Raw genomic sequence first — 27,255 nt, 5'->3', positions numbered from 1 at the left:
GTTCATTACACATTCAATATGAGTAGTTTATTGTATATCAATTATACCTTGAAAATAGAAAAAAATAAAAGGATAGAACTACTAGTAGTTGCAACAACATGGATGAATCTTTCATAAATATTCTATATGAAAGAAGCCAGACACTAAAGACTACATATTATGATTCCATATATCTGAAACTTCTAGAAAAGGCAGACTTACAGCACCAGAAAGCAGATCAGTGGTTGCCTTTTTCTAGGAATGAGAGTAGAGACTAAATGCCAACAAGCACCAGGGAGATAGGGAAATAATTGTTCTAAAATTGGATTGTGGTGATCATTACACAATTGTAAAAATTTACTAATTGTAAAATAAAGTTAGCAGCAATTTTTAAAACATAATTTTTAAGGATAATATTAATTCAGTTTATGGTGGCTCATACCTGTAATCCCAGCACTTTGGGAGACTGAGGTGAGTGGATCACCTGAGGTCAAGAGTTCAAGACCAGCCTGGCCAAGATGGTGAAACCCCATCTCTACTAAAAATACAAAAATTAGCTGGGTGTGGTGGCAGGTGCCTGTAATTCCAGCTACTAGGGAGGCTGAGGCAGGAAAATCACTTGAACCTGGGAGGCAGAGGTTGCAGTGAGCTGAGATCGCGCCATTGCACTTCAGCCTGAGCAACAAGAGTGAAACTCCATCTCAAAAAAAAAAAAAATTTACTAAAATGCACTGAACACTTAAAATTGGTAAAATCTATGGTATGTAAATTATACCTAAATAAAGCTGCTTTTAAAAAAGAGCCAAAAAATTTTAGCTTATTAAATTGGCAGTAATTTTTAAAACATAAATGTTAAGGATAATATTCAATAAATGTTTGCATTCCTACTGTATATTAAGCATTATTGGATACTGGCGAATGCAAGACAGGATGGGAAGACATACAGACACAGGTAAAATATAGTGTCCTCACTGCTGTCTCATAGAAGAAGCAAATTGCAGAAACACCTCACTCTAGGCTTACTGCAGGAAGACATGCATTTTCAAACATTGCTAGTAAAAGCATATTGCCCCAATGTCCCTGGAAAGTAATTTGACAATATGTAGCAACAACTTGAATTTATGCCCTTTGACTCCCTAATGGTAATTCTGAGTATCTATTGTAAATAATCAGAAATTTGGATAGAATTGTGTAATCTAAACAATTGGCATTGGTCACAGGTAATTCTAAAATAAATTGAAAGCAACACAAATGTTCAATAATAGAATGGTTAAATAAGTCATGGTATCTATGTGTCATAACATGCAGCTATTGAAATGTACTTGAAAAATTTTAATTTCATAGAAAAATCAAGATTACAAAATTGTGATATAATCTTTGTACTTAAAATGTGTGTATGTATATACACAAGCTAAAAGATAACACCCCAAAATATTAACAGTCATTAACTCTGGGCTGTGGGATTGCAAGTGATTTGGTTTTTTATACTGTTCTATAATTTATAAAGGTTCATGTAACGAGCATGTACTGTATTACTTTTAACAAACGGGAAAATTTATTTTTCTCCTTTATCTGTTTATATAGGTAACACATGTTCATTGCAGAAGAGTTAGATGTAAACAAAAATCTACACCTAAAATTCACCCCCCGGAGTCAGGCTGTCTTAACACTTGGGAGTATATTCTTCTAGACATTTCTGTGCAACTAGATCATTTATTTTACAAAAAAATGTTACTATTGTTTCATAACCTGCTTTAAAGGAAGAAGAAATAGCAGATCTAAACAAATAGACATATGTTCATCTGAAAAGAAGAGAAACTAATGGCATCTAAAGAGAATAAATAATGGGCTCAAGCAAAAGTATTTTCAAGTTGTGGTAGCACTGAGAGAACGTGCCAGTGTGCCTGGAAGGAAGAAAGAGGAGGCAGGGGGCAGACAGAAGCACAGGTGAGGAGGGTCACAAGAGGAGACGCAGAGACCAGCTGTAGTGAAATTCGACCTTTGTATATGAGAGGCTCTTGCTGCTTGCTGGATACCCCACTTCTCATGTTGTGGGAGATAAGATAAGGCCTACACAGAACACATGTAGGTTATGAGGTCCCAAGGGGCAGGGAGGCTTACAAAAGCCACAGTCTATAGAGCAAGCACTAGAATGTGAACAAAGGGAAGGAAAAGGCCCGTTTACAGGAATAACAACTGACCAACTGGTGCAAAAGCAAGGCCAGACCTAAATTCCCAAGGCTAAATCAACTAGGGTTTCATCTCAAGAAAGAATCACAGATATGTTAGGGCGAGTCTAACTGTCGAACAGAAATTGCCAGACTCTGGTATCAGAAAGGGAAGAATGTTGGTACCACAGAAAGACCAGAGGCTTAGGAGCCAGACAGATCTGGTCCACTCACCAGCTGAGCAGGTTACTTGACTCCTGAGGCTCAGTTTCAGAAGGCATCAGCATCAGCCTCCTGAGGTGGCTGTGAGAATCTAAGATACTGTATGTAAACACCTGGCACATGGCTCATGATAAATAGTAGCTATTACTCCATATAGGAGAAATACAATATAACATCATGGGCCCAGTGCAGTGGCTCAGGCCTGTGATCCCAACACTTTGGGAGGCTGAGACAGGCACATGAGGCCAGGAGTTCGAGATCTGCCTGGCCAACATGCAAAACCCCATCTTTACTAAAAATACAAAAGTTAGCTGGGTGTGGTGATGTGTGCCTATAATCCCAGCTACTTGGGAGGCTGGGGCGCAAGGATCATTTGAATGAACCTAGGAAGGAGGTGGAGGTTGCAGTGAGCTGTGATCACAGCATTGCACGTCAGCCTGGGCAACAGAGCAAGACTCCGTCTCAAGAAAAAAAAAAAATTATATATATAGATGTAAAACATCGTGGTTAATAGCATGAAATTTGAAGTTAGACAAACCTAACTTCAAATCCTTGCTTTACCACAGAAGCTGTGGAATCTCATGCATCCAAGCTTCAGCATCCCCTGTAAAAATAAGGGTACCACTTGCCACACTGAGCTGTTTTAAGGATTAAATAAGACAATGTATATAATGTAAGGCCCTTAGGCATAGTGTCTTTGTAATCAATAAACAATAGCTATTTATTACTACCACTTTTGTGATCACATTACCTAACCTCTCTGAAGTAGAGTTTATTCAGCTGTAACATTAGCATTCTGTCACTTATCTTGCTCCCTTCACTCCTAGGGCACATTTTACTGCTTGACACAGTAAATATCTGTTGCATGAACAGCAAGATTGTACTGAGAATTAAGAGATAATGTATATAATGAATCTAACAGTGTCTGGTATATAAATGCTAAAAAAAAAAAAAAAAAAAATGGAGCTATTTGTTTTACCATTAGATTGTGAGCTCCTCAGGGGGCAAGAACGTTTTCTTAGTCTTGTAGTCCCAGCATCTGGCAGACTGTTATGTAGGAGGTCCTCAGCAAATGTTTACTGAAAGACACAGACCACAGCAATACAGCAGCCACCCTCACTACAAGGATATCTACAGTAGTCCAGACGATTTGGCCCTCCAAAAACAACTTAAAATCCTCCATCTAACAACAATCACAGGTAGCCATTGTGCTAAGCATCTGTACCTCCTGATTTCAAGACTGGTACTTATGTAAAGTCTTCAGTAAGTAACCTAGTAATCACTACAGATCTCAGTGAGGTGAAGGAAGACCAAAGCTCCCATAAGTATGAGGCTGTAAACATTGCAAATTAACATGTCTAGCACACAAAGTGATCACAGCATACAACAGCATTTATATAAATTCAACCCTCGTAAGAGAAGCCAGAAAGGCAGGGTACCAGTTACTTAATCCAAGTCAACTAAATGTGTTACCTATATGAAGATAACAGGTTATGATACCATATTTATAGTTAACATTCTTACAGTTTATGCAATGGAATACATTAAAAACGCCACAGAAATTATGTAAAGCAGGCTAACGGGTCTTCCATGTTACTATCCTAAGAAACCGAGACCCTCAATAATCAGAAACAAGCTTTTCTGCCAGTTTGACTAATACTTGAAAAAAATGGAAAATATAGAGAGATTAAAATCACTGTTGGTTCAGTGATCCAGGGATAACCATTATTTTATACTTGGTATATTTCTTTTTGGCACATGTTACTAATGTGTTCAAAAACAGGACTTTGAATGCTTCAGTGTTCTTTCAAGCAATAACTCACATCCATTTCCCTGTTATTGGACATTTGGGCAGTTTAGAACTGTTTCCTACTGAATGTTTTTAAAGGCAGCTTTTTCCTTTGTATTAAAAATATATTAATTACTCTGTCAGAGATCTACATGTACATCCATCAGCACTGGAAATTAAGGCACTGTAGGTAAAGAAGGCCAGCCAGAAACCCATCAGAGCAATCGTCCAGGAATGTAACTAGTGAGAAGTATGAAGCCAAACTCTCCTCGGTGAGGCAGGAGAATATAGGAGAGGAACAGGGAAACAGGGAGAATGGAGGGTTGTGTGTATATATTAGGGTATAGAGAAAGAAAAAGAAGGAATGACACGAATTAATATTCCAAAACATGAGTTATAAAATTACAGATATACTAGTTTAGAATTACTTTTTAATGCTTAATAAACGGAGCCTCTACATGGGCCTGAGATTAATGTTTTATTTTTTTCCACATTGAACAAAGCCCAATGTTAATTTATTTGAACAGATATTTACTGGTACCTACTTTGTGCCAGGCACTGTGCTTGGTAATAAACATGATTTGAGACCCTGTCCTTCCAGTTCATAATTACAATATATTTAGCCCACATTTTTATGCTGTCTATATCCACAGTGAGTAAGAATTAACAATTGATAGCTTATGATTCTGGGGAACTGCAAGAGTTCCTTTAACCATCAGAAATGAAGTGAAATCTACTTCCTGGGGCAGGAAAGCAAGTGGTATGTATTAGGAAACTTCAGCAAGAGTTGAAACTAAAGGTTTTCTGGTCACTGGATGGGTTAAGGAAATTCAGTGAACCAAATATCCAACTTCCAAATATTTCAGCTAGTCCATTTTATGTAAGTGGCTTAGGATATCTATTTTTAACTTAAAAGTATAAAGATAAATCACACACTTATATTCCTGAAGCATTATAGACTTCAAACTAGAGAAATATTGAACTTTTATTTTATTTTTTGGTTTTTTGTTTGTTTGTTTGTTTGTTTTTGAGATGGAGTTTTACTCTTGTCACCCAGGCTGGAGTGCAGTGGCACGATCTCAGCTCACTGCAACCTCCGCCTCCCGAGTTCAAGCGATTCTCCGACCTCAGCCTCCCGAGTAGCTGGGATTACAGGCATGTGCCACCACGCCCAGCTAATTTTGTATTTTTAGTAGAGACAGGGTTTCTCCATGTTGGTCATGCTGGTCTCAAACTCCCAACCTCAGGTAATCTGCCCACATGGCCTGCCCCAAAGTGCTGGGATTACAGGCGTGAGCCACTGCGCCAAGCCAAAATATTGAACATTTTATTCTATGCCTGTAGGTACCATATGTCTTAGATTTGCCCAGATAATCCCTGAATCAAATACTCTATTCTTTTGTCCCTGTAAATAGTCAGAATCCTGGAAATTGGAATCAAAACATAACTCCCAGACAACACTCTGAAACTGCATGCAATCCTTTGTCAAACCATGTATGTCCCAGTCATTATCTCTGCTCATTCCAGCTTTTCTATTTCCATCCCAGGAATCTGCAGAGCCCGCCTGAATACTTTTGCCCAGAAACTGTTCATCTGAAAGGGAAAACTTACTTAGGGAAATAAGTTTCTAAAGGCAGTGGTGTTGCTGGCCAAATTACATGAACCATCATATCCCCTCATGCTAACAATACTGTGTTAAAGAATTTGTCCTCAGGCTGGGCACGGTGGCTCACACCTGTAATCCCAGCACTTTGGGAGGCCGGGGGGTGATCACGAGGTCAGGAGATCGAGGCCATCCTAGCCAACATGGTGAAACTCCGTCTCTACTAAAAATATAAAAATTAGCTGGCGTGGTGGCACGTGTCTGTAATCCCAACTACTCGGGAGGCTGAGGCAGGAAAATGGCTTGACCCTGGGAGGCGGAGGTTGCAGTGAGCCAAGATCACGCCATTGCCCTCCTGAGCGACAGAGCGAGATTTTATTTCAAAAAGAATGAATGAATGAATGAATGAATGAAAATGAATGAAAGAATTCTGCACTCTCACCATTTTACTGATTCCAATCCTGTCCCAGCAGCTCTACACACTGTTTCACAAGAGCATTAGGACATCACTTTTCATTCAGCCATTCATTTTGAGCACTTAGTGCCAATCACTGTACTATAGCCCAAGGAAATTAGTGAGCTACAAAACGGACACTTTACAGTCAAGTGGGGAACAGATTTAATTATGTAAATATGAAGGAGGCAAATAAGATGAACCAATAATGGACAAGGAGTTGCAGCTTACGGTGCTGAGGGAAGAATTTTTCTGAGTAGGTGACAAGACCTAAAAGGTTGAAAAACAGCAAAAATGTCCTAGGCGGGAAGTAAAATATGTGACTGTGTGCAGTGATTTTGAGGCAGGAAACAGTATGTTGGGGAGATTTTTTTTTTTTTTTTTTTTTTTTTTTGAGACGGAGTCTTTGCTCTGTAGCCCGGGCTGGAGTGCAGTGGCCGGATCTCAGCTCACTGCGAGCTCCGCCTCCCGGGTTTGTGCCATTCTCCCGCCTCAGCCTCCCGAGTAGCTGGGACCACAAGCGCCCGCCACCTCGCCCGGCTAGTTTTTTGTATTTTTAGTAGAGACGGGGTTTCACCGTGTTAGCCAGGATGGTCTCGATCTCCTGACCTCGTGATCCGCCCGTCTCGGCCTCCCAAAGTGCTGGGATTACAGGCTTGAGCCACCGCGCCCGGCTGTTGGGGAGATTTTTAAAGCCTAGTGTGGCCAGAATATAGTGAGCAACAGAGGGAGATGTGATTACAAAGTCTAACAGGGGCCAGATCATGCAGGGCCTAGGGAAGCCACTGAAAATTGTTAAGCAAGGGAGTGATATAACCCCTACCCCTTAGGTTTTCTGAAGACCATTCTGCCAGAGTAGTGGAAGTGCAAGAACAGAAGTAGGGAGACAAATAAGGAAGCCATTACATACATCTGAGTCAGATGTATGTGGTTAATTCAGGAGTCAAGAATCAGGAAACCTGCACGTGACATCTGATTAAAAGATGAACACAAGCTAGCCAAAGAGGAAAGGGCATTTCAGGCAGTTGAAAAACATGTACAGTGGCATTAGGTCCCAAGACCATAACCTGTTCCAACACCATAAACAGCCTGGTATGGCAGTAGCAAAGGATATGTGGCAAGAGTGTAATCCAGACAAGAAAGTATGGTACCCTGAACTGAAGCCGGTGGTGGTAGGGAGGAAGAGGCAGGCTTGTATCCATATGGTCAACTGTAGTGAGGTGAGGAAAGAGGAACTTGGGATAACTGGTTTCTGGCTTTGAGTGGGCAGATGACAGTGCCATTGACTAAAATAGGGAGAACCAGGGCAGTGGGAAGCATGCGTTCAAGTTTATACATGCCGCTGTAGTGAAAGAGCCATCTATATAGTAGGCAGCTGGATACATGGAGCTCTCCAGCTTAGAAAGAGGCTGAGGCTGGACATAGTTTAGAAACCATAGGTGAGTAAGTAGTGAGTGAAGCCATGGGAAAGACTAAGCTTACCAGGGAAGTACAAAATGACAAGAGCTTATTAGTCCAGAACCTGGGACACACTAGCATTGAAAGAGCAAGAGTTCTAAGATGGGTAATATTATTGTGAGATTATGGCACATTGTAGGATGTTTAGCACCATCCCTGCACGCTACCCACTAGATGCCAGTAGGACCCACTCAGTTGTGACAAGCAAGACACAGACATGTCTCCAGACATTCCTGAATGTCCCCTGGTGGGAGGGAAATCACCCTAGGTGAGAACCACCAAAATTAAGAGGAGTCTCCAGGATGCTGACAAAGGAGGGTTATTGAATGAACTTCCTTTTGCAAATGTTTTCTTCAGAAATGACATACACAATAATGTATAACCCCTCCTGCAATATAGGATTAGGTGTCACTCACCAACATGCCCAAAGTCACATTAAGTGATCAAACCCAGATTGGAACCTGACTTTTACAGTCTGACTCCAAAGCCTATGCTTTAAGGCTAAATCACTTAATCCCTAACTCCATAAGGTCTCCATTAGGCTACAGGAGATGTGAGGAGAGGGCTGCTTCAGTCTTTTTCATCATTGTAATCCTAGCATTTGGCTCTTACACTTAGCAACAGGAGTTCAAATATTTACTGAATGAGTCTCACTTCACACTTAACTCTGAAAATATGCCTTATTCATAAACCTACACTGAGGTATTTAACACTGATAGCTTACAGACAGCAAGTCAGGGCACCAAGGGGAAGAAGATGCTCCCATCCTGACAAGAAATCAGCAGCAGTGGTTTTGAGAATTTTGTTCCCCAGAACAGAGGCTCTGCCATCAACCATTTCACTTGCGTTAGCAGAAAGTTCCTCTCCTGTTGCCTCCTTATCTAGCACATCCCATGCCGCATTGAGGCCTCAAGGAGATGGGGGAAAAGGAATGGAAACAAGAATGGAATGCAGTAGTTTTATTAAATGAACAAACTATAACTTTTGATAGTATCATAAACTGGTAGTGATAGGGAACAATTTTCTATCAAGTAAGCTTTTTAAAAATTTTAAATCTCTAACCTCTATTCAAAAATGTTGGCTTAGGCTAGGCGCAGTGGCTCACACCTGTAATCCCAGCACTTTGGGAGGCTGAGGGGGGTGGATCACCCGAGGTCAGGAGTTCAAGATCAGCCTGGCCAACATGGTGAAACCCTGTCGCTACTGAAAAAATACACAAACTAGCCAGGCGTGGTGGTATACATCCATAATCCCTGCTTCTTGGGAGGCTGAGGCAGGAGAATTGCTTGAACCTGGAAGGCAGAGGTTGCAGTGAACCAAGATCGTGCCACTGCACTCCAGCCTGGGCAACAGAGTGAGACTCCATTTCAAAAACAAAAAGATGTTGACTGGGCACAGTGGCTCATGCCTGTAATCCCAGCATTTTGGGAGGCCGAGACAGGTGGATCACTTGAGGTTAGGAGTTCAAGACCAGTCTGGCGAGCATGGTGAAACCCCATCTCTACTAAATATACAAAATTAGCCAGACATGGTGGCACATGCCTGTAAATCCCAGCTACTTGGGAGGCTGAGGCAGGAGAAATCACTTGAACTTGGGAGGCAGAGGTTGCAGTGAGCCGAGATGGCCCCAGCTGCACTCCAGCCTGGGTGACAGAGCGATACTCCATCTCAGAAGAAAAACTTCACACACACACACACACGTTTTAGGGAATAGGTGCCCCCTACTGTATATACCCTACCTCAGCATATTTTCCCTCACTAATTGGCCTTGGTACCTTTTTGATGAAGAGACTGTATGTCCACAGATTCCTGCTTAAATATTGTGGGAGATCCCTGCAAGGGCTAAGCCAGTGATGTCAAATACTATAATAGACATTGCTAACTGATGTACATTTTTCTGATGTACATATCTACATATGAGGCTTAGAGATACAGCCTCAGAATATTTATCAATATTTCAGGCAGCCACATCATTTCCAAGAGAAAGTATTTCATCTCTGCCTAAAGCCAACCTTAGGGGTAGCCTGGAGGATACAGTATTCAGGGGATACCAGCAACACCTAAAAGGTTTGGCAGAACATCTTCCCAGGATGAATATCTAGGTCTAGGTATGCTGTAGAGGTCTACAAAGTAGAAAGATGGGAAATCTATAAACGGGCTTTAGTCAGTTCGACCTACACACTTGAACATCTATTTGTGTTACTTGGAAGCCACGGAGGGAAGCAATCTGGGAGTTGAGAAAGTTTGCCACTTTGACCGACCAGTGGCACAAGCCTGTAATCCGAGCACTTTGGGAGGCCAAAGTGGGCAGATCACCTGAGGTCCGGAGTTCCAGACCAGCATGGCCAACATGGTGAAACCCCATCTCTACTAAAAATACAAAACTTAGCCAGGTGTGGTGGCGCACGGATGTAGTCCCAGCTACTGGGCAGGCTGAGGCAGGAGAATCGCTTGAACCCGGGAAGCAGGGGTTGCAGTGAGCCAAGATCGTGCCACTGCACTCCAGACTGGGTGACAGAGCAAGGCTCCGTCTCAAAAAAAAAAAAAAAAAATTTTGCCACTTTGAGTGGCAACCACTTTAATAAGGTCGTGTAAAGCTCATACTTTATGGACCTCAAATTTTTCTTAACCTTGCACCATCTGTAATTCTCTCACTCCCACCAACAACCATAGGGAAAGCTTGATATGGAACATTTTCAACAAATTCTGACATGGACTTAAAATTTAAGGAACAGGGAGAAGAATGTGTTTTCTGCTCTGGAGTGTTGTCTCCTTCAGGGCAGTTCAGTTGCTCACAGCCTCCATTTAGCAACTAAAGGTACCTTTGCGGGCTGGTCTTGAGGCTCGTGTTTGCCGTATTGATTTCTACCCAACCATTAAAACTTCAGTTAATTCATTTTTGCTTTATTTCAGTTTTGAAGATTATGAAACAGATGAACCTGCCTCTCCCTCTGAATTTGGAAACAAAGGCAGTAAAATATTAAGTGCAAGCCTTCCAGAGAAATGTGGAAAGCTTCAATCAGTGGATGAAGAATAGCTCCCAGTGTCTACAATGAAACGAAGATGTGTATTTTAAATGTTTCTTTCTTGTGAAGAGATGTTCTCGTTTGCATACTGCTTTTTAAAGACTTTGATTTCTCCAAGTGTGTATCTGCACTAGGAACTTTGTTTTTAAGCAGTAGGTCTGGATACACATTTAACTTAGGAGACTCCTCCAATTTGCCTCAAACCTCTTACGGAGCTTTTCCTCAGAAGTGGTACCATCGCCTTCCGAAGTCAGCACTCTACACCCTTGAATGTACCAAGGATCTCTTGGGGACAGTGCCATGCACGGTTCTCTACACAGGTGACTGAAGTTGCCTCTGTGTTGGCTGGCATCCGAGTCCCCTCCGGGCTCCTATGGAGCCTAGAAGAAACCTTCACTTGCAGAAAACTTGAGTCAAAAAATTCTGGAACTTGAAAAAGTAGTAAGGGCCTCCAGAATTGACTTAGCCCTAGTAATAAAAGCACTGCCAAAACATCTCAGAGACTTCTTTTAATTCTATGTATACTGGAGTTCAAAGATCTTGAACTTACCTGGCTTCATGTAATTTCACAGTTCCCTGCCAAACTACTAGTCACTTTACATCCTCAGGTATTATAACCACTGGGCCTTCCAACTTCGCTGGCAAGCTCTGGTAACCTCCCTGACTGTGGATCTCATATAAGATCTCAAGAAAAAAAAAAAAAAAAAAACTTCTTAAATGAAGTACAGAATTTGACTCATACTTGGAAAAAGCCCTTTTAACTTTTATTCATTGAACTATTGAATGATGTATTTAATCTCCAAATTAGTTAATACTGTTTTCACTTCCTATCAGAAGGCCTGCTTGATGACATAAAGGAATAATGATACATTAAAATTCTTACTAGATATATTCCTTTCTCCCAGGAATATTAGACTAGCTAATAAAGTTAAGGCCTCAATCAATGTTATTCCTTACTTCATGTTCAAAAAAATTACTACAGATACTTCATCCACCTCATTATCAAGGAAATGGAAAATGATACACCTATAAAAGAAAGCTATTATTTACTGTAGATGTGTTCACTACAGAATCCTACATTTTTCATCAGGCCACAGTCCAGCCAAATCCTGTAGTATCCTTGAAAAGAAACTATTAAAAATAATAGACATTTCTGATGTAAGTAAAACCCCCAAGCAACTTAATATCCATCTGTCAGTCATCAGCTTTTCCCCTAGATTTATTTTTTTTTAACTAGTTCTGAAAGTGTCAAGAATAGCTTCCCTTTCCACCCTACCTTGGTTCCCTCCTTGCTGGCATAAAAGCCAAGCAGTGAAATGAACTTTGGGTTAGGGTTATGGTAGGCAAAAAGAAAAGGAGAATTTAGGGAATACGCTATAAACCAGGTACAGCACAGAAAGTTAACAATCCTAGGACTCCTGCCTGTCACAAGCTCCCAGTTTCCTGTCATTTTATCTTCATGATTAGAACTGATCTTCCATTTAACTGTTACAGAAAGCAGTAACTACTGCAGCTATTTAATAGTTCACACAAAATAATTAAAAGCTTAAAAATAACAATTTTTAGGAAACAGTATTCAATAACCTACACACACTGATTATTAAGATTGTTTATGTGATAAATGAAATGTCCTACCAATCCCATCCAGCCTTTACCAGGGAAGAAAAGCAATCATTTTATTTCAGATAGAAATACAAAAAAATAAATACTTTTCTTAGAAGCCAGATACGGTTTAAATGTTTTATTATCCATAATGACCTAAACTACTAGTAAGATTCACCAAAAAGTAAAAATAAAATTCAATTTTACAATATACTATTTGGCTTTTTTACCTTGGTTCTCCTTCACTGAAGTCCTCTTGCTTTCACTTTCATCTGGTTTTTGAAGTCTCTAATTATTGGCTGGGCATGGTGACTCACGCCTATAATCCCAGCATTTTGGGAGGCCAAAGGAGGTGATCACTTGAGTCCAGGAGTAAAGACCAGCCTAGGCAACATAGTGAGACTCTGTCTCTACAAAAAACTAAGCTTAGTTGGGCGTGGTGATGCACACCTGTAGTCCCACCAAATTGGGAGGCTGAGGCAGGAGAACCACTCGAGCCCAGGGCTTCGAGGCTGCAGTGAGCTATGATTACGACACTGCACTCCAGCCTAGGCGACAGAGCAAGACCCCAATCTCTTACAAAGTCTATTATAAAAGTACATCTATCAATACCATTCCATTTAAGATGGGCTATTGTAATAGTTTACCCACATTATTACATTTTCAGGAATTATAAGAATGTGTTTGTTTTATTGTACTCCTTTCTTGGAGCTGAATGCAAGGAATGTGAATTCTGAGGAATTAAGGTAGAATATATTTGACTTTCTGGTAAAGATCATGGTAAATATAATCATTACTGCCAAACTGGAATTTACAAGTTACAATATTCCAGGCCCCTTGATAAAAGCTGAGGGTTATTATCATGACCTTAATGCTAATTCAGTGAGAAATGAGTTTAATAGCATAACATTACCAAGGTAATCAAACTAATAAAATTCCATATATCTTCCCTGCATCTTATCTATGTCACTGTGTACCATTCAAAGTGTTTATAAAACTCTAGATTGATCAAATGAGATTTGCTCAGCTTTTTGAAATGTTAAGATGTGTTTGGAGAAGGCTGCATGACTTTTGTTTTTCCCTTTTAGCAAAACTAAATAAAGTTGTCAAATACGAATGTTCATTAAGGTAATTACTACACACTCGTGCTTTTAATCATACCTGCACCTCATTTTTATGTAAGACTGTAAACAAGCTTGAATGTCAGAATAACTCTTTGAGCCCATGTGAAAACTACAAAGAAAGGTCTTTGTAGTAATGATAATATACTGAGAAATGATTTCCTCAGGGGATAGGGAAGCGGACCAGGGTTTGTGAATGAGGCGGAGTTCACAGGAATCAAGGTAGACTTTAGCCTCATCTATAATGCATTATTTTAAAAGAATGTGTAACTGCGTGTTTTGGGGTACCTAATTTTATTTAAGAGGCAAGGTCTCACTATGTTGCCCAGGCTGGATTCAAACTCCTGAGCTTAAGTGATTCTCCCACCTCAGCCTCATAAGTAGCTGGGATTACAGGCACACACCACTATGCCCAGCTTTTATTTTTTTTAAAAAAAGTATAAAATACCATCCAAGTATTAGATTTGGTCAAAATACTATACTTTGAACTTAGTATTTTCTAAAGCGCTTCTATTTGTTATCTATGATATGGTTATGGACAATTTATTTTTCATCTGATTGCCGTAAAACTTTTACTCTTGTTCAACAAGGTCACCATGAAATTGTTTTAACTAAGAATACAATGAAATAAAAGGAATTCTTTATCCCTAGGACCATACTACAACTCCTCATGGAAATGCAGACTTAATTAACCAAAAAGATAAAATGGTCAGCTCTAGAACTATTACCTAAGGTAAAAGATCATTTGATCATTTATATTAATAACAAGGACTCAACAATTCAGGATGTGTCATATTAAATGCTGCTATTCTTTGGTGGTTTCAAATCCTGTTGAATTAGTAAATCCAGTTACTTCAGTAATAATCTCTCAATCATCCCTTGTTAGTCATTTGTCAGCATTCCTAAATAACTCGTGATATAAAGGAAAATAATATAAAAATCAAGGCACTGTGATTACTCTTCCCCAGATGTATATAATACAGACCATTCAGAGCATGCTATCCCAAACTCCTCAGTATTCTACAACATAGAATTAGAAAACTATCATTTATTGATAGATTTAAGGTGTAATACAGGTTTCCAAAAATGTGGCAGTGAGAATACCAGCATAAAAAAGAGAAACTTGTGCTAAAAACAACCTGAATTCATCATTGGCAATATTACATAACAATCAAGTCCCTCACATACTAATGATTTCCACTTTGTCTATATTGCCAACCTCCCATGCATCAAAAAAAACACAAGATTATCAAACTTGGGAAGCAATAAAGTACTCTATGAATTTTAAGATCATAATATTAGGAAAGTTTGGTCGATTTGCAAAATATATCCTCATCCATGTGTACAATCTCATTTCTAATCATTTTTGCAGTGATCATTAGTGAATAAAGAACAGATTTACAACTTTATATAGCAGGGCATCTGGGTTCAACACAAAACTGTTACAAACGTTAGGTAAATACATGTTTCATAAGACACTGCTAATACTTAAAGGAATTAAATAAAATTCCAAATCTTGGAAAGCAAATAAAGACAAGACAACTAAGAAGCATTTTCCACCATTTACTCTTGTTATCAAAAATAGTTCAACTCTTCTTGCAAAACAAAAACAAAATAGTACATACTGGACACATACATCACATTTTTCTTCCTATGGCTTTAGCCCACCCCCACCCCACCAAAAAAAAACAAAACAAAACAAAAAAAAAACCCAACAACAACAACAAAAACAACTCTACCTGACCACATTCACAGAAAATGACACCAGGATACACTACAAAACAGAAGGAGGTGTCATCTGCTCTGTGTCCAAAGGTTTCTTCTCCATGTCTTGTACTAGGCGAGTAACCATCATTGAACATGCTGTGTGCCAAATCAAAACATAACTTCAACATATGTCGGATCTTACTAGAGATGGTGAACGTAGTAGAAATTGGAAATTTTCCAGCAGTATTTTTCTTTAAATAAGCACTGTCAAAGCTGCAGCTCTTCTTTTAAATCATAGATTATTTCATTACACCTAGTCAGTCCTTGTTTTGTTTGGGCTGTGCTCTTTGAAGCAACTGACTAGATTTACCTTCAACAGAATGTCTGTGACTCACTTGTCTTCCCCATAAAAATTAACGGGAAGAAGTGCATTTAAACTGAAACATACTTTGTGCTTTACATGCAAGAGAGCATTCTAAAGAAAATCCTCCTAGCTTCAACCTACCTAAATGCACAGGTTTCATAAAAAGGCATTCTTATTAGGCCTCTATAAAAGACGCCTTCATAATGAACAGCACCCTAAAAAAAAAAAAAAAAACTAGGAGCATATTCAAAATAAAGACTGTGGCAAATAAACTATTATAGAAAACAAAAGTCAAAGTGGCGGCCAGTGGCAATAAGTACAACACATAAATCTGGGCAAGTCTGGGGGCATTATTCCGAAATTATTTTAAGTAAATCCCAATTACTAAATAAAATTTTTATAATTTTTTAAAAATTCTGTCACATACTAGTCTAAATTTAATTACCTTCAGAATAAAACTACTCTCCTTCACTTCATTTATCCAATTAGAACACTGCTCAAAATGAAGGAGGGATTTAGATTTTTTCCCTAGAAATGAGTGAGAAACAGCTAAACATTTGTAGTCTGACAGAATCTGTTTACTTTTTAAAAAGATTTCTTAAACATTCTAATGAGGGGGAATTTTTTCTTTTCATAATACTGCTGATTTAAGAACTGCTACATACACCAGTAGCCAATATTTCATGATCAGAAATGGTATGATGTCAGCACAAAGGTTGCGCTGGACACATCAGCTTTCCAACAGGAGAAACATCAATGGCATCTGAAGGCAGCACTGAGTTTCCTGAACTAATGGCTACTTTTCCACAAAAAAATTAGCACAATCTTTATGGACTGACTAGATACCACTTCCTTACATTTAATCATAAACTTTGATTATGCACAAAGCATGGCCATAAACAATGAGGTTAATGTTATTTTTCTTGCCAAAGTTCATTTTGTATAAATCAGTTGCATCAGCTTTGTTCTCAAACTATGAGGTTCTGTAAGAACTAAGGACATATAGTTGTAGGGTTACTCCTCCATTATCTGCAAACTATTTCCCCGACACTAACACATATAACTTAGCAATGAAAACACTTGATACAAGTGATCTATATGCAGGAGCTCCGGCAAGTTAAACCAACAGAACCATAGCTGCCGTAAAACTGTAGCTATTTCCCTACCAGGAGTAGGTTTAAAAGACCCACTGATTTAACAGTCGAATCTCATGTCTATAGCTTCATCCAAACTTTTATCATCATGTGTACTGGCAGCTAAAAACGTCGTTACTGGGGACCCTGTGACATTTATTACACTGGTGCTGGTACTAGCGTTACGCACAGCAATGCTAGTCACGTTAATGCCCAAAGTGAGCCTGGTCTGCTCCAAGGCCTTTTCTGGCACGGCAAATGCCTCCAGCTTCTTCTCCCCATTGGCCATATAGGAGTTTTGGCAGCCACGACATATACAATCTAAGCAGGCTTTGCGGTTAGAGTAGCAAGGGCAGCGTTGGCCTCGGCATGTAAGAACACTTGGATTTTGAGTAGCACGCCCACATTTACACCCTTTCTTTTCCTGGGGTTTTTTGTACACAGTCTTGGTAGGACTTCCTGGCATAAAATGATGACTAGGAATCTTTTCCTTTACTGCTTTGTCTTTTTTAAGAATACCTGGCTTGGTTTTAGAGTGAGATTTCTTGGATCCATGTTCATGACTCTTTTTCATGCTTTTAGTAGATAAAAGTACAGTCTTGCTGATTTTAGGCGTTGTGCCTCCATTGGGAACAGTTGCTATAGGCTGAAGAGAAATTTTGCTCTCCCGTTTCACCGTCACAGGAGCAGATGCCCCCAGTGTTGGGCCTCGAATAATGGTAGAAATTGGAAGTGGCTGAACTTTCTCACTGTCGCTCTCTGATCTGGATCGTTTTCTATTCAATTTTGCTATCTTCGGAGTTGCTGCTGTACATGATAACCCATGAAGTGCAGGACTGGTGGACATAAAAACATTATGGCTAAGAGACTGGGAAGAAAGCTGCAGAAAAGGTCCATTGGATACAGTGGCTTCCAAGTTCGGCTGCAAATTAGGGCAACAGACCTCTGTATTTGAAACAGTTTCTAAGCTGCGGAGTACTTCCTCAACACTCAGTAACAGAGAGTCTCCAGGTTTTATATCTTCACTGAAACTGCAGATATCAATGCCTGTGGAACATAAGTCAGTGGCTACCGTGTCACAAACGGGTGGCAGGCTGTCAGACAGATCCTCAGTTTTTATGTCAACAGTGTTACATACGTCAATTGTATTTGAATGTTCAGGTGAAGGAATATTTATACCAAATCTATCTATTGAAAGCCCATTATAAGTAGGCAAACCATTGATAACAGAACTGCCAATAGCAATGCTGAGGGTGCTTTCAGACATTGGAGATAAACTAGCTTGAGGATCAGTTGTGGGTTCTGAGGTTGAAGGTAAAGGGGAATGTGTCAAACACAAAGTAAAGGATGAATCTGAGGGTTTTTCTGTCTCCTCACAAAACAATGATCCATCATTAAGCAAAGCCAAAATATCAGAAGAACAGTCAACTGCTTCTATTATATCCCGTGCCAGTGTAGTCTGTGTTATATACTCGCATAGTTTTTTGTAGCAGTTCACTAGGATGCTTAACTGCTTGTTTTCCTCAAACTGCTCATAGTCTTTGCACCAGCTACAGGAAGGTTTCATCATCATTTTCTTGCCTTTACAAGTTTTGCAGACATAATGTTGGCAGGTGGAGTTGGTGGGTGCAATAGGATCTTGTAGCAAATGTCCTAAGGGGGAGAAGGAGGAAAGCAAAGATTTTAGTAAAATACATTTACCATTTCATAAACTGAAGTTTAGATGACATAAGTAATCTATCAAAATTGAGATGAATTAAACTCACTAGGCCAAATAACAAAAAAATATATCTTAGAAGAAACAGAAGAATCCTCAATTAGCTCGCTTTATTTCATGCCATATTCCCCATTCAGTTATCTCAAACCAAAATCATCCTTGATTCTGTGTCTCTCTCCCCAAGCAATATGTTCTGGTCCATCTTCTTATCCTCTTCCTCCAAAGGCTATAAAGTTAAAGATGTGAAGATCAGACACCAGAAGCAAAAACTAGGGTTAAAACCCTTTGGATAGCCAGGTGTGGTGGCGTGTGCCTGTAATCCCAGCTATTCAGGAGGCTGAGGTGATGGCTTGAGCCCTGGAGTTGAGGCTACGGTGAACTATGATCCTGCCACTGCACTCCAGCCTGGGTGACAAAGCGAGACCCTGTCTCAAAAACAAAACAAAACAAAACCCTTTGGACCTCAACCTAACAACATGGCAATGCTACAACATTCTGAACAAAATCATAATGATTATTTTGTGCTGGACACTGGGGAAAAATATATGAGTAAGAGAGATTTAGTCCCTGCCCTCATAAAAGATAGTCTTGAGGGCATTAATCAGTAGAAAAGTATCTTCACAGAAAAAAAAAAAAAAAATTTTTTTTTTTCAACCAGTTTTTACCGCATGTATACTAATCATAAACTTTAAAGAAAAAAGATCAAAATTAGTTTCAGGCCAGGCACAGTGGCTCATGCCTGTAAGCCCAGCACTTTGGAAGGCTGAGGCGGGCAGATCACCTGAGGTCAGGAGTTCAAGGCCAGCCTGGCCAATATGGTGACACCCCATTTCTATTAAAAATACAAAAAAATAAACCAGGCATGGTGGCATGCACCTGTGGTCCCAGCTGCTAGGGAGGCTGAGGCAGAAGCATCACCTGAACCCAGGAAATTGAGGTAGCATGAGCTGAGATCACACCACTGCACTTCAGCCTAAGCAGTAGAGCGATGCTTAGTCTCAAAAAAAGAGGAAAAAAAGGCTAGGCATGGTGGCTCATGCCTGTAACCCCAGCACTTTGGGACGCTGAGGTGGGCAGATCACCTGAGGTCAGGATTTTCAGACCAGTCTAGCCAACATGGTGAAACCCTGTCTCTACTAAAAATGCAAAAATTAGCCAGGCAGGGTGGTGGGCACCTGTAATCCCAGCTGTTCGGGAGGCTGAGGCAGGAGAATCCCTTGAACCCAGGAGACAGAGGTTGCATTGAGCCGCGATTGTGTCAGTGCACTCCAGCCTGGGCGACAAGAGCAAAACTCCGTCTCATTAAAAAAAAAAAGGAGTTACAGTAGGAAAGAACTATGTTCAACTACATTAAAACAAAGAAAAAGGAGTACTACTCAAATTCTTCTAGAAAAAAATACAATATAGAAAAAATTATATTTAAACTTATTAAAGAAAAAAAAAAAAACTAGGGTAGCCGGGCGCGGTGGCTCAAGCCTGTAATCCCAGCACTTTGGGAGGCCAAGACGGGGGGATCACGAGGTCAGGAGATCGAGACCATCCTGGCTAACACGGTGAAACCCCGTCTCTACTAAAAAATACAAAACACTAGTCGGGCGAGGTGGCGGGCGCCTGTAGTCCCAGCTACTCGGGAGGCTGAGGCAGGAGAACAGCGTGAACCCGGGAGGCGGAGCTTGCAGTGAGCTGAGATCCGGCCACTGCACTCCAGCCTGCGCGACAGAGCGAGACTCCGTCTCAAAAAAAAAAAATTGGGTATAATACTGGGCTCAAATTCTTTCGACAGAATTCAAAACGACCACGGTTTAATTATAAACCACAGGTATTGTCGTATATGCGACAATACAGTAAATGAAGTAGTCCCCAGACTTGACACAACTGTCAAATTATAAATGACATATACATATGAACCAAGAAGGGAAAGGAACTAGATCCAGTTCCCATCTCCACCCTTATTCTCCAAAGCTGCAACTGCTCCTTGGTTCCCAATTCAGACAAATAGTCAGCAACTACCCGAAGTAGTACCTCTTCTCATAAATCACACAAAGAATACGTTCAACCACAACAGAAATTAGAAATTACAGGGAAAAAAAATCAGAAAAATCCCCAAGTATCTGGAAATTAAACATATACCAAAATAACTTATAAGCCAAAAATATCACAAGAGAAACTGAGGAAACATTTACCAAATGAACACACCACATATCAAAATTTGGAGAATGCAACTAAAGCAGTGTTTAGTGGGAAACTTATAGCTTTGAAAATCTGAATCAGAAAATAAAGTCTTGAGCTAGGCACAGTGGCACATGCCTGTTGCTCTAGCTCTCCGAGAGGCGGAGGTGGGAGTTCAAGCCCAGGAGTTCAAGACCAGCTTGGGCAAGACAGCAAGACTCTGTCTCTAAAAAAATAATATTAAATTTTAAGAAAGAGGCTGGGTGGGGCACAGTGGCTCACGACTGCAAATCCCAGCACTTTGGGAGGCCGAGGCGGGCAGATCACGAGGTCAGGAGATTGAGACCATCCTGGCCAACATGGTGAAACTCCGTCTCTACTAAAAATACAAAAATTAGCTGGGAGTGGTAACATGCACCTGTAGTCCCAGCTACTCGGGGGGCCGAGGCAGGACAATCGCTTGAACCCGGGAGGAGGAGGTTGCAGTGAGCCAAGATGGTGCCTCTGCACTCCAGCCTGGCGACAGAGCGAGACTCTGGAAAAAAAAAAAAAAAAAAAAAGAGGCTGGACGCAGTGGCTCACGCTTGTAATCCCAGCACCCCGGGAGGCCAAGGCAGATAGATGGACCACCTGACATCAGGAGTTCAAGACCAGCCTGACCCACATGGTGAAACCCTGTCTCTACTAAAATAACAAAATTAGCTGGGCGTGGTGGTGCATGCCTGTAATCCCAGCTACTTGGGAGGCTGAGGCACAAGAATCATTTGAACCTGTGAGGCAGAGATTGCAGTGAGCCGAGATCGTGCCATTACACTCCAAGCCTGGGCAACAAGAGCGAAACTCTGTCTCAAAATAAATAAATAAATAAATTTTTAAAAAGGGGCATCCATCTCAGGGAGACCTGGCCTTCAGAGATGACAACATTCGTCCCCAGGAGGAGTCTGCAATTTCCACTGCTTTCCTCAGGCATTTCTACCTGGCTGTGACGGCCTTGTGATGGATGAGCACCTCATGGCTTCCAAGACTCCAGAACTACTACTGTCTACATGTACCACTCTTATACTTTAAAATAATGAATACATTTCCATAATGGTCTCTAACATTTCCATACAGTACCAACTACTACTTACCTCTTTGCCCTACCCTCCCCCAAAAAACTACCTTTTTCAAAAGAAAGCCATATTTCCATTGTGCTGGAGTCCAGTATTTCTTGATACATGTAATTCTACCAAGGTCTTCTTAATATGTTCTTTTAAACAACTGAATTATATCTTCAGATTATGAAAGATTAATCCTAATGTGAAACTTAGGATACAGTTTTGAGTACAGCTGATCAAAATCAAAGAAGTCTCTTTAAAAGGAAAAAAAGCGTCTTTAAGGGGAGGAACCGAAGTGCTGAAGTAATGGAAATCCGTCTGCATGTGGAAGGAAATGGGAAGCAAATGGGAGAGAGAGATTGGAAAACTTAAAATGGGTTACTTGACTGGTGATTAGCTGGGTGTAAAGAAGCAAGTTAAAAGGCTAAAGGGAAAGGCAAGTTTCCATCATCTACAGAAAGCTATATAAGACAAGGACTCCCCTTTTCTCCAAAAGCATTGTAAAAAGAATGAAGTCTCCTTGGGAAAAAAAAATTATACCTCAATGTCCCCAATAAAACTGCTTAATAAATTATGTTTCCGGCCAGGTGCGGTGGCTCACACCTGTAATCCAGCACTTTGGGAGGCCAAGGTGGGCGGATCACAAGGTCAGGAGATTGAGACCATCCTAGCTAACACGGTGAAACCCCATCAACACAAAAAAGGAGCCAGACATGGTGGTGGGCGCCTGTAGTCCCCGCTACTTGGGAGGCTGAGGCAGGAGAACGGCGTGAACCCGGGAGGCGGAGCTTGCAGTGAGCCAAGATCGCACCACTGCACTCCAGCCTGGGCGACAGAGCCAGACTCCGTCTCAAAAGCAAACAAACAAAATAAATAAGTAAATTATGTTTCCTCCAAGCTATACAATTCTTTTAACTGTTGAAGAAGAGAAAATGTTCACAATATATTTAGTTGTAAACTGAGTGCTAAAACTACATATTGTAAAGCCCATTTTAAAAATACACTGTCTATATGTGTATGCACAGTAAAAATAGAAAATATAAAAAATAAAAAAGCAAAGACTCAAGTCAATAACCAAAGCTTTCTTTCACCTTAATAGGAATCCCAAACTAAGCAGGTTAAAGCAAATAATGAAGATTAGAGCAGGCCACAGTGGCTCACACCTGTTATCCCATCATTTCGGGAGGCCGAGGCAGGCCGATCACCTGAGGTTAAGAGTTCAACACCAGTCTGGCCAACATGGTAAAACCTTGTCTCAACTAAAAATATAAAAATTATCGGCCGGGCGCGGTGGCTCAAGCCTGTAATCCCAGCACTTTGGGAGGCCGAGACGGGCGGATCACGAGGTCAGGAGATCGAGACCATCCTGGCTAACACGGTGAAACCCCGTCTCTACTAAGAAATACAAAAAACTAGCCGGGCGAGGTGGCGGGCGCCTGTAGTCCCAGCTACACGGGAGGCTGAGGCCGGAGAATGGCGTGAACCCGGGAGGCGGAGCTTGCAGTGAGCTGAGATCCGGCCACTGCACTCCAGCCTGGGCGACAGAGCGAGACTCCGTCTCAAAAAAAAAAAAAAAAAAAAAAAAATTATCCAAGGGTGGTGAACACCTGTAATCCCAGCAACTCAAGAGACTGAGGCAGGCGAACTGCTTGAACCTGGGAGGAGGTTGCAATGAGCCAAGATAGTGCCACTGAACTCCAGCCTAGGCGAGAAAGCCAGACTCCATCTCAAAAAAATGAAAATAAAGAAATGAATACAGATTAGGGCAGAAACCAATACTAGAGAAAGCAGAAAAACCAAAGAGAAAAAAAAGTAACACCAAAAGTTGGTCGTTGTAAAAGATCAAAGAAAGAAAAGAAAATACAAATTACCAAAATCAGGAATGAAAGGAGTCAGAGTATCACCACTGCCCTACGAAACGTTATTAAGGAAGTCCTATGAACAAGTTTATGCCAACAATTTTAGACTACTTCAATGAAATGAACATATATCTCTAAAGACACAAATGACCAAAATTGACTGGAGAAAAAGTTTTAAGACGGAATAGACCTGTAATAAAAGTTTTAAATAGTTACTGAAGATTTTCCTCAAAAGGAGACTCCAGGGCTAAACGTCTTCACTGGTAAATGCTAACAAATAATTAAAAAGAACACTCAAATACAGAGGAGGAGAAAACACTTCCCAACTCATATTTAAAGGCCAGTAACTACTATGAAAGAAAATAAGGCCACCAGACTAAAGAAAATACAAACTGCCGGGCACAGTGGCTCACGCCTGTAATCCCAACACTTTCGGAGGCCAAGGTGGGCAGATCACCTCAGGTGGGGAGTTCGAGACCAGCCTGACCAACATGGAGAAACCCCATCTCTACTAAAAATACAAAAATCAGCTGGGCGTGGTGGCGCATGCCTGTAAATCCCAGCTACTTCGGAGACTGAGGCAGGAGAATCGCTTCAACCCAGGAGGCGGAGGTTGCAGTGAGGCGAAATCGTGCCACTGCACTCCAGCTTGGGGAACAAAATCATCTCAAAAAAATAAAAATGAAAAAAAAGAAAATACAAACCAAAATCTCCCATAAACACGACAAAATCCTTAACAGAACATTCAAGAGAATCCCACAACATATAATACAATACCTATTTAAACACACACACACACACACACAAATTCACAAACGACAAATTGAACATCTTTAACTTGACGGTGGTGGGCATCAATAAAAAATCTAAGGCCAACTTTACTTAAAGGTAAAAACGCTTTCCTTCCAAAGATCAGGATCAAAGAAAGGATGCCTGCTTTTGCTACTGCTTTTCAAAATTGTACTTGTTCTAGCTGGTGCAGTAAGGTTCAAAAGAAAAAGAAAAAAAAAAAGGCATCACGACTAAAAAGAAACAAGTAAAATTGTTTTAGTAATGGATTACACAATTCTGCTTACAGAAAATCTCAAAAAATGCATACACACAAACTACTAGTACCAATAAGCAAATTTAGCAAGGTCACAGCACAAACAATATATACAAAAGTCCACTGCATTTTCCATTTCTATATGCTAGGAATGGACAAATTAATTTTTTAAAATTCCATTCACAATAGCATCAAGCATATACTTAAAATATTTAGAAAAACTTTAACAAAGACTTCTAACAAAGACTTCTACACTCAGCACTACAAAACACAGCTGAAAGAAATTAAAGAGTATCTAAACAGACATTTCATGTTCACGGATTAGAAGACTATCAATATATTGTCAAGATCGCAATTCTCCCCAAAATTGATCTATCTCTCAGTTCAATGCAATCTTTAATCCTAGGCGGCTTTTTTTCTTAAAGAAATTGACAGGCTGATCCTAAAATTCACATGGAATCACAGAGGACTAGCAAAACAACTTTGAAAAACAACAAAATTACAGGACTTACACTACCAAATTCCGAATTTTACTATAAAGCCACAGTAATCAAGACAGCGCGGTAATGACAAAAGTATAGACACATGCATCAATGGAACAGAAATCAGAGTCCAGAAACAAATTATTACATTTATAGTCAACCAATTTGTGTGACAGGGGTACCCAGATGATTCAATGGGGAAAGGAGAGTATTTTCAACATACCATGTGAAACAATTTGATATCCAAATGCCAAAAGCAAAAAAACAAACTTACACCCTTACCTCACAACATACACAAAAATTAAAATGATCACAAACCTAAATGTAAGAGCTAAAATATAGAAATTCTAGAAGAAAACAGAGGAGAAAATCTTTGTAACTTTGTATTGGCCAAAGTGTTCTTAGATGTGACATCAAATGCACAATTCATAAAAAGGAAAAAAAATAGTAAAATGGATTTTCTCAAAATTAAAAACTTATTGTGCTTCAAAAGACACCATTAAGAAAATGAAAAAATGGTCAGGAGTGGTGGCTCACCCCTGTAATCCCAGCACTTTGGGAAGCTAAGGTGGGCAGATCACCTGAGGTCAGGAGTTCAAGACCAGCCTGGCCAATGTGGCAAAACCCTGTCTCTACTCAAAGTATAAAATAAAATTAGCCAGGCGTGGTGGCGCATGCCTGTAGTCCTGGCTACTCAGGAGGCTGGGGCAGGAGAATCGCTTGAATCCGAGAAGCAGAGGTTGCAGTGAGCCGAGATCGTGCCAATGCACTTCAGGCCTGGGCGACAGAGAAAGGCTCTGTCAAGAAAGAAAAGAAAAAAAGAAAGAGGATAGGCAGAGGAGAGGCGGAGGCGGAGGCGGGGGGGGGGGGTGAAGGAGAGAAAGAGAATTAAAAATAAACCACAGACTGGGAGAAAATATTTGCAAATCACATTTTTTAAAAAAAAAAACTTAATGCAAGCTGCCCATGGTAGTTCACACCTGTAATCCCAGCACTTTGGGAGGTTGCGGCGGGCAGTTCAGGAGTTCAAGACCAGCCTGGCCAACACAGTGAAACCCCGTCTCTACTAAAAATACAAAACTTCGCTGGCTGTGGTGGCACACACCTGTAGTCCCAGCTACTCAGGAGGCTGAGGGCAGGAGAATCGCTTGAACCCAGGAGGCGGAGGTTGCAGCGAGCCAAGACCATGCCATTGCACTCCAGCCTGGGAGACAGAGCAAGCCTTGGTCTCGATTAAAAAAAAAAAAATTCAAATCAGTAAAATGACAATATAATTTTAAAAGCAAAAATTTGAATAAACATTTCACCAAAGAAAATATATGAATGACTTGGCGGGCGCGGTGCCTCACACCCATAATCCCAGCACTTTAGGAGGACAAGGTGGGCGGACTATGAGGTCAGGAGATCGAGACCATCCTGGCCAACATGGTGAAACCCCATCTCTACTAAAATACAAAAAACTAGCCAGGCATGGTAGTGCACGCCTGTAGTCCCAGCTACTCGGGAGGCTGAGGCAGGGGAATCACTTGACCCCGGGAGGTGGAGGTTGCAGTGAGCTGAGATCATGCCACTGCACTCCAGCCGGGCGACAGAGCAAGGCTCCGTTAAAAAAAAAAAAAAAAGAATGACTATAAGCACATGAAAATAGGCTCAATATTATTAGTCAAAGTAAAACCGTGGCACACTACTACCACCCATTAGAATGGCTAAATTCAAAACGACAATGCCAAAAGTTGGCAAAGATGTGAAGAAACTGGAACCCTTGTATACTGCTGGAAAAATGTAAAACGGTACAATCACATTGAAATAGTTGGGTGGTTTCTTAAAAAGTTAAAACCCAAATTTACCATAGAAACCAGTAAAATTCTACTCCTAGGAACCTACCTAAAGAGAAATAAAAACAAATCCACACAGAAAAATGTATGTGAATGTGCAAAGCAGCATGATTCCTAATGGCCAAAAATTAGACACAATACAAATGTCCATTAAATTGGTGAGTAAACAAAATATATATTCATGCAATGGAGTTCAGCAATTTAAAGGAATAAAGTATTAGTACATGTCACAACATGGATGAACTTCCAAAACATTTCCTAAGTGAAAGCAGCAGATACAAAAGAGTACATTATTGCATAATCCCATTTATATAAAATGCCCAGAAATGACAGAAAAGCAGAAAATCAGTGGTTGCCTAGGGCTGAGAGTGTGGAGCAGACATTAACTGTAAATGGGCACAGTGGAACTTTTTAGGGGAATGAAA

The 27,255-nt window shown here is 40.5% G+C and overlaps 2 protein-coding genes across 8 annotated transcripts in view; one reads left to right on the top strand and one right to left on the bottom strand.

The window, feature by feature from the left end:
• Positions 1-13,418, top strand: part of PPP2R3A (protein phosphatase 2 regulatory subunit B''alpha) — a 190,483-nt gene extending 177,065 nt beyond the window's left edge. For 5 of the 6 annotated variants that reach the window (XM_003895077.3, XM_017955869.3, XM_017955870.3 and 2 more), the window contains one exon: positions 10,587-13,418. In XM_003895077.3, coding sequence (XP_003895126.2) covers positions 10,587-10,710 — 124 coding nt within the window. In that variant the 3' untranslated portion in view covers positions 10,711-13,418. Of the gene's footprint in view, positions 1-1,739; positions 5,213-10,586 lie in introns of those variants that run through there. The other variant, XM_009201674.4, reaches the window with a different exon arrangement.
• Positions 13,419-14,455: 1,037 nt separating this feature from the next.
• MSL2 (MSL complex subunit 2) overlaps positions 14,456-27,255 on the bottom strand; it is a 45,674-nt gene continuing 32,874 nt past the window's right edge. For both annotated transcript variants that reach the window (XM_003895076.3, XM_009201671.3), the window contains exon 2: positions 14,456-18,279. In XM_003895076.3, the coding sequence (XP_003895125.1) occupies positions 16,688-18,279 (1,592 nt within the window). In that variant the 3' untranslated portion in view covers positions 14,456-16,687. The remainder of the gene's footprint in view (positions 18,280-27,255) is intronic.

This window comes from Papio anubis, chromosome 2 (assembly GCF_008728515.1).
Source record: "Papio anubis isolate 15944 chromosome 2, Panubis1.0, whole genome shotgun sequence".
Lineage (NCBI taxonomy): Eukaryota > Metazoa > Chordata > Mammalia > Primates > Cercopithecidae > Papio > Papio anubis.
This window is presented reverse-complemented; position numbering and strand designations above follow the sequence as displayed.